The 14,796-nt window shown below is 37.2% G+C and overlaps 1 protein-coding gene across 8 annotated transcripts; it reads left to right on the forward strand.

Annotated features, from left to right (window-relative positions):
* Window positions 1–492: 492 nt before the first annotated feature.
* Window positions 493–9,910, forward strand: LOC147549778 (uncharacterized). Of its 8 annotated transcripts, none has more exons than XM_086669026.1 (12): window positions 493–761; window positions 970–1,009; window positions 1,161–1,238; window positions 6,108–6,140; window positions 6,610–6,714; window positions 6,785–6,854; window positions 6,943–7,033; window positions 7,134–7,195; window positions 8,330–8,589; window positions 8,683–8,716; window positions 8,805–8,924; window positions 9,497–9,910. In XM_086669026.1, exons 5-12 carry the CDS (start codon window positions 6,667–6,669, stop codon window positions 9,685–9,687), a joined length of 876 nt encoding a protein of 291 aa, XP_086525152.1. In that variant the 5' UTR covers window positions 493–761; window positions 970–1,009; window positions 1,161–1,238; window positions 6,108–6,140; window positions 6,610–6,666; the 3' UTR covers window positions 9,688–9,910. The 8 variants fall into 8 exon arrangements, with proteins under 8 accessions (XP_086525152.1, XP_086525149.1, XP_086525155.1 ...); XM_086669023.1 differs by having other exon boundaries at window positions 582–761; window positions 6,622–6,714; XM_086669029.1 differs by lacking the exons at window positions 493–761; window positions 970–1,009; window positions 1,161–1,238 and adding an exon at window positions 3,910–4,829 and having other exon boundaries at window positions 5,903–6,140.
* Window positions 9,911–14,796: the final 4,886 nt, after the last annotated feature.

Here is a 14,796-nt window from a genome sequence, read left to right on the forward strand (position 1 = left end):
ACGTGCCCCAACGCCCCCTTGAATCTTCTATGTTTCTCCTCCTCCTCCTCCTTTCTACAACAAAAGAGTCAAAGACTTTGTTGAGAGAACTTGAAGATCCGAGTTTGAAGATCTATAATCTAGGGTGTCAAACGAAGAAGAGAAGATTAGAAGATTCGATCGGCAACTCTAGATTTTGAGTTAGAAGAATTCGACACCTCAAGGGAGGTCACACATTGGTCCAGTCAAAGACCTTAAGGAAGGTCTTGGATTGACCAAAAATTGATCCAACTGGACAGTCCAACTTCTCTCGCACTGGTCCAGTCTACGACAATGCTTTGGGCCTTCGACTGGTCAGCCGAACGAGAGGGCCCTACAAGTAGGGGTGAACATTCTGTATCCGAACCGACCAATCCAAACCGATCCAAACGGTTTTGGCCGGTTCGGGCACCGATCCAAAAGCATTATGGATTGGCTCGGCTACTTAAAGCCCAAAACCGAAGGCTTCGGATCGGTGTATGGATGAGGCCCCAGGATAACCGAGAGACCGAACCGACCCGTTACCAAACAAATAAACAACCCAAAACCTAACTTCCCAAATTCTTCCCAAACAGGCAAACACTCGAAGTTCCACCATCATCTCTCGAAACAGACTACCATCTCTCGAAATCCACCGCCGGACGTCCGATCAAGCACTCGAAATCCACCACCGAACTCAAGCTACCATATCTCTTCCATTTGAAACAACCATCTTTAGTATTCTCTCTCTCTCTCTAGCTAAGGTAATGACTAATGAACCAAAATTTTTTCTTAGGGTTTGTTTTTTCTTAGGGTTTGTTTAATCTCAGGGTTTGTTTTTTCTTAGGGTTTGTTTAATCTTAGGGTTTGTTTTTTCTTTTTTGAAGTTCTTAGGTGATGATTGGTTGTAGTTGATTACTAAATCTAGGGTTCATTTAAGTGTTTATTAGGGTTTTTTTTCTTCTATTTCAGGTGATTAAACTCTCTCTCTCTCTCTCTACAAAATCAGAAGGTAACACAACTCTCTCTCTCTAGATGATGATTAGTTGATTACTAAATCTAGGGTTCATTTAAATTCAGTTCAAGTTCAAGCTTATTCTCAAAATTGAGTAAAGAATATATTGAAAAGTTTATTCACTTAAATTGATTACCAAAATTTTCAGGATCACCAAACTTAAATTCAGTTCAAGGTTATTCTCACATGGGTTTCATCTAAAAACATCAACTAAAGCTATAACAAGGTTTGCTTTCTTCTCCTATTGTTTTTTTTTTGTTTGAATTGATGATTTGGTATGAAGTATGATTCTCTGGGGTTTGATTCTTTTGTACATAGTGGGGTTTATAAGTAAATGATATAACAGTGAACAAGTTTCGGTACAACTTTAGTAAATGATATAGTGGGGTTTGTTTTATTTTACACTAAAATTTCAATATCTTCATAACCCTTGGTAAAGAACACAGTCCAAGAGAGAAGAGAAAGTGAGTTTATAGAGAAAGATGAGAGGAAGTAATACTTTGATTGGTGTGATAAACTTTGTGACTTTCTTATTATCAATCCCAATATTATTATTAGGAGGTGGAATAGGTCAAGTAGCCAAGCAAATAACATAGATTGTATGAAATTTTTACAGTGGCCATTAATCATATTTGCTTTTGCTGTCACTGCTAAAGGTTCATTTAGAACTGTCTTGAACAAAGCTTATCTTGTTAAATTAAATTGATTTGGAGTGTTTATGTCGGAAAATGAAAATTTGGTGTATTAAAATTGCAGCAGGTGTATGCCAGAAAATGGAAATTAGGGGTTTTTAAATTACAACAGGTGGTTCGGTTATCCAACCGAACCAACCCGCTCATATAGTGTTCGGTTGGATAACCGAACCGAACCGAACCGCTACTTCCGGTTCGGTCTTTGGATGGCCTGAAAATTTCGGTTATCCAACCGATGAACAGCCCTACCTACAAGTGTCTCTCTCGGAAGGCCCCTACCATTGAACCACCCCCCAAAAGGGATAAAGTTTATTGTTTGCGTTGCCTAGAGCCCTAGACGAACAAAACCAACAAACGGGGCAACGACCGACCTTAATTACCCCCACCATTCTCATTCCCCCTCTCTTTTTTCTAGAGAGAGAGAGAGAAAATTGAAAATCGAAGGAATCAGATAGAGAAAGGCTTTCATTGGTTTAGAGAGAGAAAGAGAATAACGAAGAAAAGGAACGAGACCTAATTAATAGATCTGATTTTTTCAGGTTAGTTCTTCTTTCTTGTTTTTGATGAAAATTAGTTTTCAGGTTAGTTTATTTCTCTCTTTCTTCTTTCTTTGTTGTGTTTTTCATCAATCCATCTTCTTCTTCTTCTTCTTCCTATATATTTTGGAAACCCCCAATTTCTTCAATTTTATGTGTTCCATGTAAATAGGGAAAAAAGGTTTCTTTTTGTTGTTGTAATTGTGTTAATTTTTCTTTTAATTATCAGGGTTTTGATCAGATTATTTTGTTATGATATGATCTAATTGCTTCGTTTTTGGGGTTACTTTGCAATTGATGTTAGGTTAAAAATTTGATTTTGATCCTCTTTGGTTAAGCCTAATAGCTCAATCAATAATTTGCCTTCAAAATTAGTATCATTTTTCCTGTGTTATTAGTCTGTCATCGGGTTGTTTAGTGGCAGACTAGCAGTTATGATCATGAGTTCTTACCAGTAGGAGATGAGGGGGTTCACTGTTGTAGTTATGTTAATTTTATACAGTTCGTTTTAATTGTCTGGGTTTTGATTATGGATGCGTCTATAGGCGCCTCCCAAAACTACTGTAGGGGCCTCCCCTCTGTAGGCGCCTCCCTAACCGACTATAGGGGCCTCCCGAGCACCTCCCTCTTCTCCTCCTCTTCTTTGTTTTTCTCGTCATCTCTCTCTACTTTCAATCTGAAAATTAATCCCAAATTTGAAAATCAACCAACTAAAACTCATTCATCTTCAAAAAGATTTAACACAAAAGATTAAACACAAAACGATAATCCATTTTCTATCTCCTTTGGTTTCTTTCTCTCTCTACTTCCTCTCTCTATCTAAAACCATCTTAAACACAAAACTGAACCCTAGATTGACCATCCAATTTCGAAAATTTGGTGAAAAAAACCCTAGATATGTTGTCCAATTTCAAAAATGTGAAGATTTAAAACAAAATTTAAAAATAAATCCATTAATCTATAAAAAAGATCAAACCAACAATAAGAAATAACCAAATCTCTATATTTGAAAGTGTAAAAAAAAATGTGGATTTTGATTGATCTTAACCTAAACTGATTGGTGATGAATCAAAATGCTTTTTGATATTAGAAACAAGTTTTTGAAAGTTGACGACTGTCGGACTCTCCAGTCCGATTTGTTTCGGGCTGGGCCAGTCCGAGACAAAGTTGTGGGCCTCGGACTGGTCTGCCCGAATGGGGGGCGCCTATAGGTGTCGGGTGTTGACTGCTGGTCAAACAGCTACCGGAGGCCCCTATAGCAATTCGGGGAGGCGCCTATAGAGGCGCCCTTACAAAATTTAAAATCTGTCTACTACCAAGTGTACTGGTTCTTGTAACAAAAAAAAAAGTGTATTGGTTGGATGCTCCAAACTATTGAAAAATTCCAAGTTCCATTCTCATTTGTAACAAAAAAAAAAAAATCGTTCTCCTAAGAAATTTAGTAGGATCAGGGTCATCTCCTAAGGAATTGTTCTGAAAAAAAATTATAGTATGATAACAGAGAAGTTGATTTTGACTGTGTGTTTGCGTCTCTCTCTTGTAACTGAATTTTTTCTTATCTTTGCCTCTTTACTTAACAAAATCTCTTTCTTTTTCTCATTCTCATTGTTCCGACGAACGAGCGAATCCCTTTAAACATAGTTCTCTTCGTCTTCAATGAAGGGGATAGGACTGCATGTGTGCGTGATCGAGTTCAACGAAATTGAGCATGGCTTACTTCGTAGAAATTGACCACTAGTTGTTTCATGGCCACTTCATAAACTAGCCTGTGATCAATCGATCACAAAGTATCTCGTGGTTAGCCAAGCAAACCTTCCTCAACAATTCTGATCAAAGAAGAATGGGCTTTCCCGTTGCGGACAGTAAGACTAAGAGGAGATGGTGAGGAGATATAAAGAGAGAGAGAAAAAATGGTGGTAGTGAAGATGAATTGCAGTTAATTTTTTTAGGTGAAAAAAGTGTAGCCTTCGCCATCTGAATTGGCTAACTTCAGTTGATAAAGTCTTTACGCCCCGATGGAAAATGGATTCCCAAATCACCCACCATTTGTTAAAGGAGTCAAATCCATTACACATCATTTTGAGGGGGTAAACTAAAAACATAAATTAGACACAGGGGGTAAAGTAAAGTCTTTATGCCCCGATCAAAATTGGATTCCCTAAATCATCTACCATTAGTTAAAGGGGTGAACTTTATTACACATCATTTTGAGGGGGTAAAGTAAAAATAGAAATTAGACACAATGGGTATAAGTAAAATCCCCCCTCACTCTCATTCTCCCTCTGTTTTTTTTGAACACTCCCTCTCACTCTCTTGAATAGCTCGCAGGTTCGTTCTCTTTCCTCTCTTTTTCTGCTTTTCTCTTCTCCATTAGGGGTAGGGCTTCAAATTCGTTTTAGGGTTTCGATTTGGACAACTGAGTTTTATTTATCATTTCCGGTTCTCATTGGCATCCATGGGAAATGTACAAGTTCCCCAATCTGAACTGAGTTCTCAATTTAGGGTTTAACACCCATGGACCCCAATGAAACTTAGAAGTTTTTTTTTTTTTTGAAGTTTCTCACTTTTAGTTTTATCACTCCAACAAGGGCGGAGGCACATGGAGACTGCCCCTGGCTGCAGCCAGGGGCAGTTTCGTCAATATCTCATATAGATAGGGTTAATTTGTAAAAGCAGCCCGGGGTCTCTATTTTTTTTTTCATCTTTTTCACTTTTCTTGTTTGAACGAAGAACTAGTGAGAGAAAGTCCCAAACACAACTGCTGAATCTGATATAGAGAGAGAGAAGAACTACGAATCCGGATGTTTATCAAATTTTCCTTTCCAGTTCTCACTTTCTCTAACATCATCATCATCATCTCTCTCTAATGCTTCTATGAATTTAAGAGTTAAAGTAAAATCTAGGGTTCTTTTTTTATTCTGGAAGTAAAATCTAGGGTTCTTGAGTTCTTCATCTTCTATTTTTTTTTTAACAACTAATCAAGGGATCGAAGGCTCTGTTATCTAATCTATGTAAGTAATGTTTATACCCGATTATTTTTTGTTCTTATTAAAGCTTCTAATACTTCAATTTTACTCTAGAAATTGCTTGATGAAAGAACTCATTTTATTTCTATATTTTTCGTTTTTTTTTTTAATTTGGGTTTTTTTTTGCTACACTCAAGAAATATAAATTAGGGTTTTTATGGGCTGCTCCGGATCTCTCACGGTCATTGATGGAAATTTATTTTAATTGGAAATAAAAGCAAAACAATATGCTCATAATGTTTTGAAGGAACTGCATTTGTATATGGGCAGACTAGTAGTGGAAAACCTACTCCATGAATGGTTTAATATTCAGAATGTATTTTTTTCCTTTCATGAAACTTCAATTTCAAATGATGTTAAAATTTTCAAAAGTTAGTCTTTAATTTCATGGTATTTTGATTTCTTAGATGACAAATCGGAAGTTTTTGATTCGTGTTTCTTACATGGATTTTTTTTAAGAGGTAAATGAAAATTTATAATGAGTTGATGCAAAATTTCAGTTTGACACCAACAATGATCTTTACTCGTTTGTTTAGCGATCATATATCTAGCATACGAAGAAATTTGGTTTATGGAAATTTTAGGCTAGTCCGGTAGAGATTCAAATCCTGGCTCCGCCCTTGCACTCCAACCAAGGGTTGTTGGCAAATTTAAAAGTTTCTCACTTTTAGGTTTATCATTTCTGATTTTGTGATTAATTTTGAGTATTTGGTGATGAATCTGTTAAGATTCTATATTATTAAGTTAAATCAGATATCCCGCTAAGGGTTTCGACACATCTTTCATAAACCATTAAACCCCTCTGATATCGACTGAAAGGAAAGTTTTCAAAATTTTGCAGGGTTCATGCCATTGGCTCACCACATTCTTTTAGGTAAGACCTCTTATTTGTGAAGTCTCTTATGTTTTCTGCATTTAGCAAACAATTTTCTCTATAGACTGCAGTTTGCATAAAGAATAAAGGAACGCCATCGTATAAATATTGAAGTTTCTCCATAATTTTGTTAGTGAAGGCAAAAATGAATTAAGTAATTGAGACAGTCGAGCGTATAGTTTGTGGTGGTTTTGCGCAAGAAGAAATGAAAAATTTCGAGAAAACCAAGTTTAAAGCAATTATGAATTCTTTTTCGTAATGAAAACTTTATTTTTTCCTATTTCTAATCTTGGATTTAGAATGTTATTAATAGTTTATGGTGTTTTCAGTTATTACCTGCAACAAAACATTATTTTTTGATTAGTTAAGCTTAGGGCTCAAACACTTTCACAAATCACAGATACAAGACCATCTTTTAGCCCTAGGGTTAACATCTCTCTCACTCTTGAAACCCTAATCAGTTATTCAGTTTCATTTTTAGGGTTCCCGTGTCGGATACGCTCATTCTGAAAAATTCTGATATAAAATGGAAGTACTCTACTCCAAACTATACGAGAAGTACACTAAATTGAAGGTATTTTACAAATTTACTCTATTACTACTTTTTCGCTTAATTTCTGACTAATTTTTGTTTTTGAGTTTAGACGAGAAAGAATACAGAGTCAGATGGATTCAATCATGATCAAGAAGAGAAATTTATTAATTACGTCTCAAGTACGTTCTTTTGATATTCTTTTCTATTAGGGTTATGAATTTTTTAATTACACTAGCACTAAATGTCGTACTGGATGCATCATTGCAGCTGCGGAAGAGTTGATTGAACATTTGAAAAGTGAAAATGATGAGCTTCATGGGAAGATACATGATTTAACAGACGAAGTGGCTTCAATTAGGCATGTTGTTACTTCATCTTCATTTTCCATTAATTAGGGTTCTTAAGATTTTAAAGTACTAATTATTAACTAATTTTTATCATATTTTATCTGGTTGTAGATCTGAGAAGGAGGGAATATTGATTCAGTACGAAAAACTTTTGAATGAAGAGACTGAAAAGAGTAAGAAATTATTGCATTTTCTGTAAGACTGTGAATATGGTAGGCGTAGTATCGAAATTTCTTTTACCCAATTGTCAATTACGACATTAGATTACACTTCATGTAATATTATGTAGTTTATGATGGCATATAGCTGTTACTATGCCTAGGAGGAACGAAATTGTATTGTCGTTTATGATTTATGAATGTAAGAATTGAAACTCGAGCCATTGCAACTCGCCGTCACCATAAGAAAATATATACAATGCACACATTCAATATGAAGAGCACTAGAGAAGACTTTTTTTTGAGGGGTCAAAGCCTTCGGGACTGAATTCCATTTCCACACGTTTTCTTACATCTGTTGAGGCGTAAATCTCCAACTTTACTAAATCTTGGCAATTAAATATGTTGGATCTCTAGTATGTTAGTGATGTATTTATGCAAACAAGGTGCTTTTAATAAACCTATTTGCCTTTCTGAATTCTGATTTTATGAATGAGTTGGTTCTCTTTTGTTGTATTAATATATAAGAGTATTACTACTTATGGGAGTATTCTTCTAGTTTACACTAGCATCTGCAATGACGTCTGTTTGTGCCTTAAATTTAACATATCATGTGAGCTTACTTAGTTGAGGAATGTGGGAAAACTTTAAGAGTTAGATGTCTGAGAAAATATTGCCTTCTATATTACACATGGAGGTAACATAGATACTCGTTCTAAGAGAGATGTATTAGTTGTGGAGAAGAAAGGAGAAATAGATAGGATGAGGGTATATTGTAGTTACGGGGTCTTACATTTTGCCACGCCACATGTTGATGGGACTTGAGAGAATAGAAAATGGTTACACCTTGTGCTTTGATATAGATACGATAGTATCAAGTTGATAAAGTTGGTGAATATTGATACCATAGACTATTCGATTGCCTGCTTTCAAGCTTGTAATTCTGGGTCCACCCGGAGTAATTTATAATTAGGAGAAGGAGCGAGGTTAGGCGGTGGAGTGGAGCGGGCCATTGAGTAATTGTCATTTCTTTTGAAGCTAATGCTTCATGCAGCACATGCTGGATTCTAGAAGGCTAAAATCTACTATTTTTTTTTTCATTTAACTAATTTCTTCTTCTATGTCTAATGTGGCTCAAATATTTTGCAGCAAAAGAGCTTACCGAAGAAGTTGAGAGGCTTCGTAAACTTCAAGAAGAAAAGATTTCTTACAACAGCGCAGATGGAAGTAATGAGAATGCACAACTAAACTCCAGAAGAAAACGGCGGATTAGTCAAGCTGAAGCTCAAATAGATGAAGAAAGACCTACTTCATCTGCAAGTGTTCCGGTGGAGCATTCTAAAGTACCAGAAACCGAAAGAGATTTGTGCAGATCTCCATTGACTAACATTGATCAAAACAATCAGAAGGTACATTCAATAAGATCTAATCTGGTTATCGGTTCTAGCACAGTTTCATTTGTTATTACTATCTATTTAAACCTTAGAGATGTAATTTTTCAGGGAAACTGTTGTGCCAGAAACATCCCCAGTTCAGGTAATATATTTGATTTAGGAATATCAAATTGCTATCATCCTAAACAACACCAACTCTTTTAACATGTTTGTCTGATCGCATTTTCTAGGAAACTCGACGAATCCAAACTGTGTGTTTCAAACTCTAGTGGAGTTTCTAGTTGGCATGAAATTCGGCGTAGTTACTAAAACTGAAGGATTATGTCTTTCAGTGTTTCATCAATCAAGTGGTAATTGCAGAACCCTACTTTAGTCTTATTTTGAATTATGACATTTTTTCTTAAGAGGACCAATATCTTGGTCCTCACAAATGGTGAGAACTACAGGTATTACCTTAATGTAACCAATCAACAACAGGTTCTGTAGTTTGTACAACAAGCACCAACCGAGTACACATTTTTTATTCGGTTTGTACAACAAGCACCAACCAGTTTAAATGTTGCAGCTATTGTATCCCGAAAACCATGGAAACTTTGGCTAAAATATTTGTCAAGTTCCCAAGCTGTGAGAGGGATTGGTTAATATTCCCTGCTTCTTTCAAACGTTCTCCTGCAGCACCTGAAAACTTCTGTCTTTCCGATCCCGCAAGATCAACGAGATTCGTTCTGCTGGTCTTGAAACTGCTTAAACTCTCTGCCGTACTCTTACACCGCGACTCTCTTTGAATTTTTGCCATAATCTCAATTTTACTTACGCAATTCGACCTTATATAAATCCAATTTTTACAACTTTGGTGTACTTCTCTTGAAACTTCTGTGTTCTAAAGAACTAAGATCTAAATCTACCATATGGGTAAATGCAGGTTATTCATTCAGTCTAACATGGCTTAGTAAAGCAGACAAGGAACCAACAGAGCTACTTTACCATGTACTAACCCTAGGGACTTTTGAAAGAATTGCTCCAAATTGGATGAGGGAAGATCTGGTTTTCAGCACTAGTATGTGCCCTATCTTCTTCAAGAGGTTATCGCTAGTTATCGGATTGCATTTCTAATGCTTTTATGTCTATGTGTATTGGTTTCCTTCTATTATTTTTTTATGTAGCTAGAAGATTCGGAAAAAAGAAAAACATAGTGTTTTGTGTGTTGATTAGTTCTACCTAAGAACTCGAATGCTGAATTCTTCATTTGGGTGTTGGAATGTAATACTCGTTAGCGTCTGAAACATGTGTTCGTTGGGAACGTAATAATGTAACCACCTAAGTTACCCGTCGTAAGTCCCCCAGCGGCCCAGTGTGTTTGACGCTAAGGTAATGGATATCTCTCTCACGAAAGTATGGAGATATAACGTTTTAATGACCGCCATTCAGAGAAGGGATGAGTAAAGATAAAGTACACGAAGAGAGGGGGTCGACTTCCATGTCTGCACATGAATTCCAACAAAGGGTCGATCAATCTCTGCCGATGATCACATCACATCACATCTCGGTGGTGCTTCAAAATTGAGGAATGAGTGACGGAAAGGGTAAAATAGAGGAAAAACTAACATGAAGTCACTGACGGGATTATTAGTTGGGTTTTCTGACTTCACCGATTACCGCTCTTCATAATTAATGATTGAGCCATAATGAGTTTACCACTTTCATTACTATATTTGGCAAATTTGTAAGGTCACGCCTGCGGTAAAAAAAAATTAAAATCACAAATTGTTAATATGCGGAAAAAATAAGTTTGTACGAGTTATATTTTCTTACTAATCCCAACACTAAGTAAGGTATTACAACTACTAAAATCACATTTTTCGATATTTATTCTTGGTAGTCATTTTTTTTTTCTAAAGTTGCCGGAAAAATCCGATCAAAGAAACTAGGGTTCCGGCCAAAAATCATAAAATCCGGCCAAAGTTGCTCAAATCCGTCCAAAGGGAGCTTCAATCCAACCCACGGCTGCTGTCCCGCGTACCGTCCGAGCAGGTTGCGACCATCCAAGGCTGCTGTCCTGTGAAGAACAGCAGCAGCTCCAGTGAAGAAGCTACCGTTCGGAACTATAATGGTTGCGGCTGGAGCAGCTGTGCGCGTGAGGAAGCGACCATCCGAGATGCTACCTCGTGCTGGCCGTGCTGCTCACCCGAGCTAGTGTCCCGTGCAGCTTGCTGCCGTTCTTCCTTCGTGTTCCGACCGAGCACTTGTGGTGCCGGCCACCATGGCCGGCACCCTCCTCTCTCTTTCCTCTAACTCAAACCCCCTTGCCTTTGGTGGTGAAGAAGATGATAAACCCTAGGAAACCCAAGCTTTCTCTCTCCTCCTCCCAAGTTCGTGTATTCTCTCTAATATGTTGTATGATGAAGATGGAAGAAGATGAATAGTGTATTTGACTCAAACCCTAGACTTAGTCAACCTTGACTTTGACTCAAACTTGAGTCCATTGGGTGCCTCCAAAATCTCTTCCTTCTTTCATCTTCTTTGGGCTTGGGTTTTAGACTTGGGTTTTAATCTTCACTTGAAAGTCAAGAGGGTGCCTTCTGGAATTATAACCAAAGGAGGGTGCCTTCATAGAATCCTTGCTTTAAGACCGAACCTCGACTTCTTTCTTTCACAACTTCCCCGTCCGAACTCGGAATTGACTTCCGTTTTCACCGTTGGGCTCGTCTTTGACTCCTCTTCTCATATGGTTTGCTTGAAGTCTTTTTCTCTCATTTTGGACACATGAAATGATAGTGATAATTCGCCCCCTTTATTCCGAATTCCATGTTTAGCTCCAAATATGGTACCTAAACAAGAAAAACACATAAAATATTATTCATAACACTCGAAAAGGACTAATTAGTCTAAGTTAGGCGCCTCAAATGTGACATTTTCGTGTCACATCAAATTGTATATTGTGTTAGAAAAATGAATAATAGTTTATCATTATAATGCTGAACTTTGTCGTACAGTATGCATAATGTTTTTGAGCGCATGTGATGTTTATGTAGAAATATGAAGATGAAAAATAAAGTATGTAACAAATGCAACAATTACATGTAATTTTGATATGACTAATAGAATTTCAGGAATTTCAGGGTTTACCATTGCTTTCATTTTTAGCAACAGCAGCGAGAATGCAACCGTTAAAACGAGATATCCAAAAAGTCCCATCCACATATATAATAGGTCGAGAATATTGAAATCCAACTATACAAGCATGTGGTGCAATGAAAATTCTTTGGAATCTCTGAGTTACCTCGTCAACTTCTAGTTGAACAATGCTATTTGGATTTGTACGAGAGAAGGCATCCGCATACCATTTAAATTTTGCATATGAATCTCCTTCTTGGCCAAATGCTTCGTCCGTTGCAACTTTCTTACCCTCATAAGTATAGTAATACGGAAGTTGGACACTGTAGTGTAACATCCCATGTTTTTCGGTCAAATACGTAGAAAATTAAGGGTAGACGAAGAACTATATAGTTTCTTTATGATTGGTTGCAGGAGCAATAGAAAAGAAAAAGGTTAAAGTGGGAGTTATATTGGTAATTAATGGAGGTTGAATTATTAAGTTATATTTTTGTTTGGACTTGTTGTAAAGTATATATAAATTATGGACTAAGAATTAATTTAAAAGAAAAATAAAGAAATAAAAAATGGTGTTGCGGTGGCTTTGCATCCAAACGTGGAGAATGGGGATTAATTTGGTTTCTTTTATTATTTTGAGTGGACCCCAGTGAAGTAGACCCCAGTGAGCATGCAAGACTTAAAAAAAAAACCATTTCCCTTTGTTTTCAAACACACATTCCATACAACAGAACCGTGAGAAGCTAGTTGAGTTTTTTGACCGTGAAGTGGTGGAGAGTTTCTTTCGTCGATTTCTCAGCGTCTCGTGGTCGGAATTCAATGAAACTTGTTCCAGATAAATCTATTCGATTCGTTCTACATATTTAGTGGTTCCGAATTTTCAATTTCGTCCGAATTTGGTGGTTTTATGATAACTATTTCGTATACTGTATAGTTGTACTAATTTCGTTTGGGATCAAAATTTGGAGCTATTGAGACGATTATTATTCTATTTCTTCGAATGGTTTGTGTTCAGAAACATGTTTAGGAGATTGTAGACTATTTCGGGGTGTCCAAATATAGACGGGGTGTTGCCGAATTATTTTAGTGCTCGAAATTCATATTTGGACCAGTTTTAGAATGAATTGGAATATAAAGAATTCCCCGAATTTTGTCGTATTTCATATGAATGAACAACTTCAGTTACAGATTTATATTATGAGGTTCATTATATGATTCGTCAGCTTATGAAGACTCTAACATGTAAAATAGAGTTTATGAGAAGTTGGTTGATTGGTTAGTAGGCATTTCCGATATTCAGGAGACATAGTTACGAAGTTAGAGATCGATTTGATAGATACTTGAAGTCTTCTGAAGTTAGCGAATTTGCTTTTAAGTTTTCATGATTTTGTTTTAATGTTTCTTTTTATTTACGAAGGTTCTTAGTATAAGAACTTAATGTTTTTATTCGATGTTTTTGGTTATTCTTCTTTATCCCAGAGTATGCGAATGAGGTGGAATTAGGTCGTCTGGTAGGCGGGAGGTCTTTGGTGATGCAGGGACTGAGGTAGGGGTTCTGAATCCTTTATCCAGCATGGTTTTATAGATAATGAATATGCTAGATTATACAATTATATATGCGCCATTATAACTAGAGTTTAGGTAGCATGAAACTCGATTTATGTGATGAACTGAAATATGCTTGAAATGTTTTGATGCGATATGAGAAATGTTTTCGAACTGATTTTACGATAATTGTGAACTACTGCGATTTTCTTGTATGTACCCGACTGCGGATTATGTCAACCTATGGGCACGTAGCCATTGAGGGTAGGATGACATGTGGACACGGTTGTGATCCGTGTGAGACCGGTGAGGTGGGTGACACTAGTCATGAGACCTGTGGGAGTAGAGTGCTTCACTTGCTGGCCATTGGTGCTCGTGCCTCCAGTTCGAGGCTCAGGGACGTACTCCTGACCGCTCGTCTGGGAGGTGACATTGATTGGGAATCCCTCTGCTTTGTGGCGATATGACTCTTGGTTGTTCCACTTCCGTGTTTGATAAGATAATGAATTGAATATGAATATTGGTTTTCATAAATGGATGAAACTGATTTTGAAAGATTGCATTAGATGCATGACAGGGTACCGAAGAGAATGAGGTTCAGGTCCTTCCATAAGTATTGGGGGACGGCTCTCTTATTCGAACTCGGTGATCTAAAACGTATTTAGATACTTAAGGTATATATGTATAATGAGGTAAACTCTTCAATAATTGCGGAGTCCCTTAGTGGGAGAGGGACTTACCGGCTAGTGCCATAAATGGGCTGGTACTATCTAACGCACTCTAGGTTCTCCTGAGGAACTCTCCTCTTATTGGGAGCGCACCATGGGTGGGCAGCTAATCACTGCTATTGCTTGTTAGATTAAGGAAAATGGTTTTGTATATAGTATATATGGGAACTGGTTTGATAACTCGTTTTGTCATGATGTTTACGACTTATTAAATGAACTTTTGAAAACGTGATGGGTTTTGGATTGGTCTTCTACCAGAATAACTCGTGTCGGTGAGTATTCTGACCCCCTACCAGTTGTTAGTGTGCAGGTTCTTGGTTGTAGCCTCGAGGCGGAGTGTGTATTCTAGCCGGTGATCTTGTCTGACGAGGCTAGCAGGGTTATGTCGTTGTCTTTGGTTTTGTTTATTGGTTTTTCGTTATTTTAAAGTTATGTATTTATTACAGAAACGAAACTCTAATATGTATATACGTAACACTTAGAGGTGTTTATAAGTTGTATCGGCGTTTTATGAGGCGTTTGTATTTTTTTGTGGTTTGGGTTTCGACCCGAAACTGAGTTGAGTTTGTTTAGCTTCCGCTTTATAGTTTATTCTTGTATATGCGAATGTATGGTTTGCATGACAGGTTTACAGGTGCGACCGGTTCGATTTACAGAGGAGACTCTGTCGGATTTTTGTCTCGTTTGTGAGTTGCCGGGGCGTGGTCGTGTCTATTTTGGGACACGGGGCGTCACAGTTGGTATTCGAGCACTTGTTCTGGTGGCCGATAAGTCGTGTATAGTGTAAAGCATTGACTGCTCTAGACTTTAGGAAAAGATAAATGACAAGACTAGGTGT

Source organism: Eschscholzia californica, unplaced genomic scaffold, assembly GCF_041429995.1.
Source record: "Eschscholzia californica isolate CP2 unplaced genomic scaffold, dmEscCali1.0.p SCAF_3, whole genome shotgun sequence".
Classification (NCBI taxonomy): domain Eukaryota; kingdom Viridiplantae; phylum Streptophyta; class Magnoliopsida; order Ranunculales; family Papaveraceae; genus Eschscholzia; species Eschscholzia californica.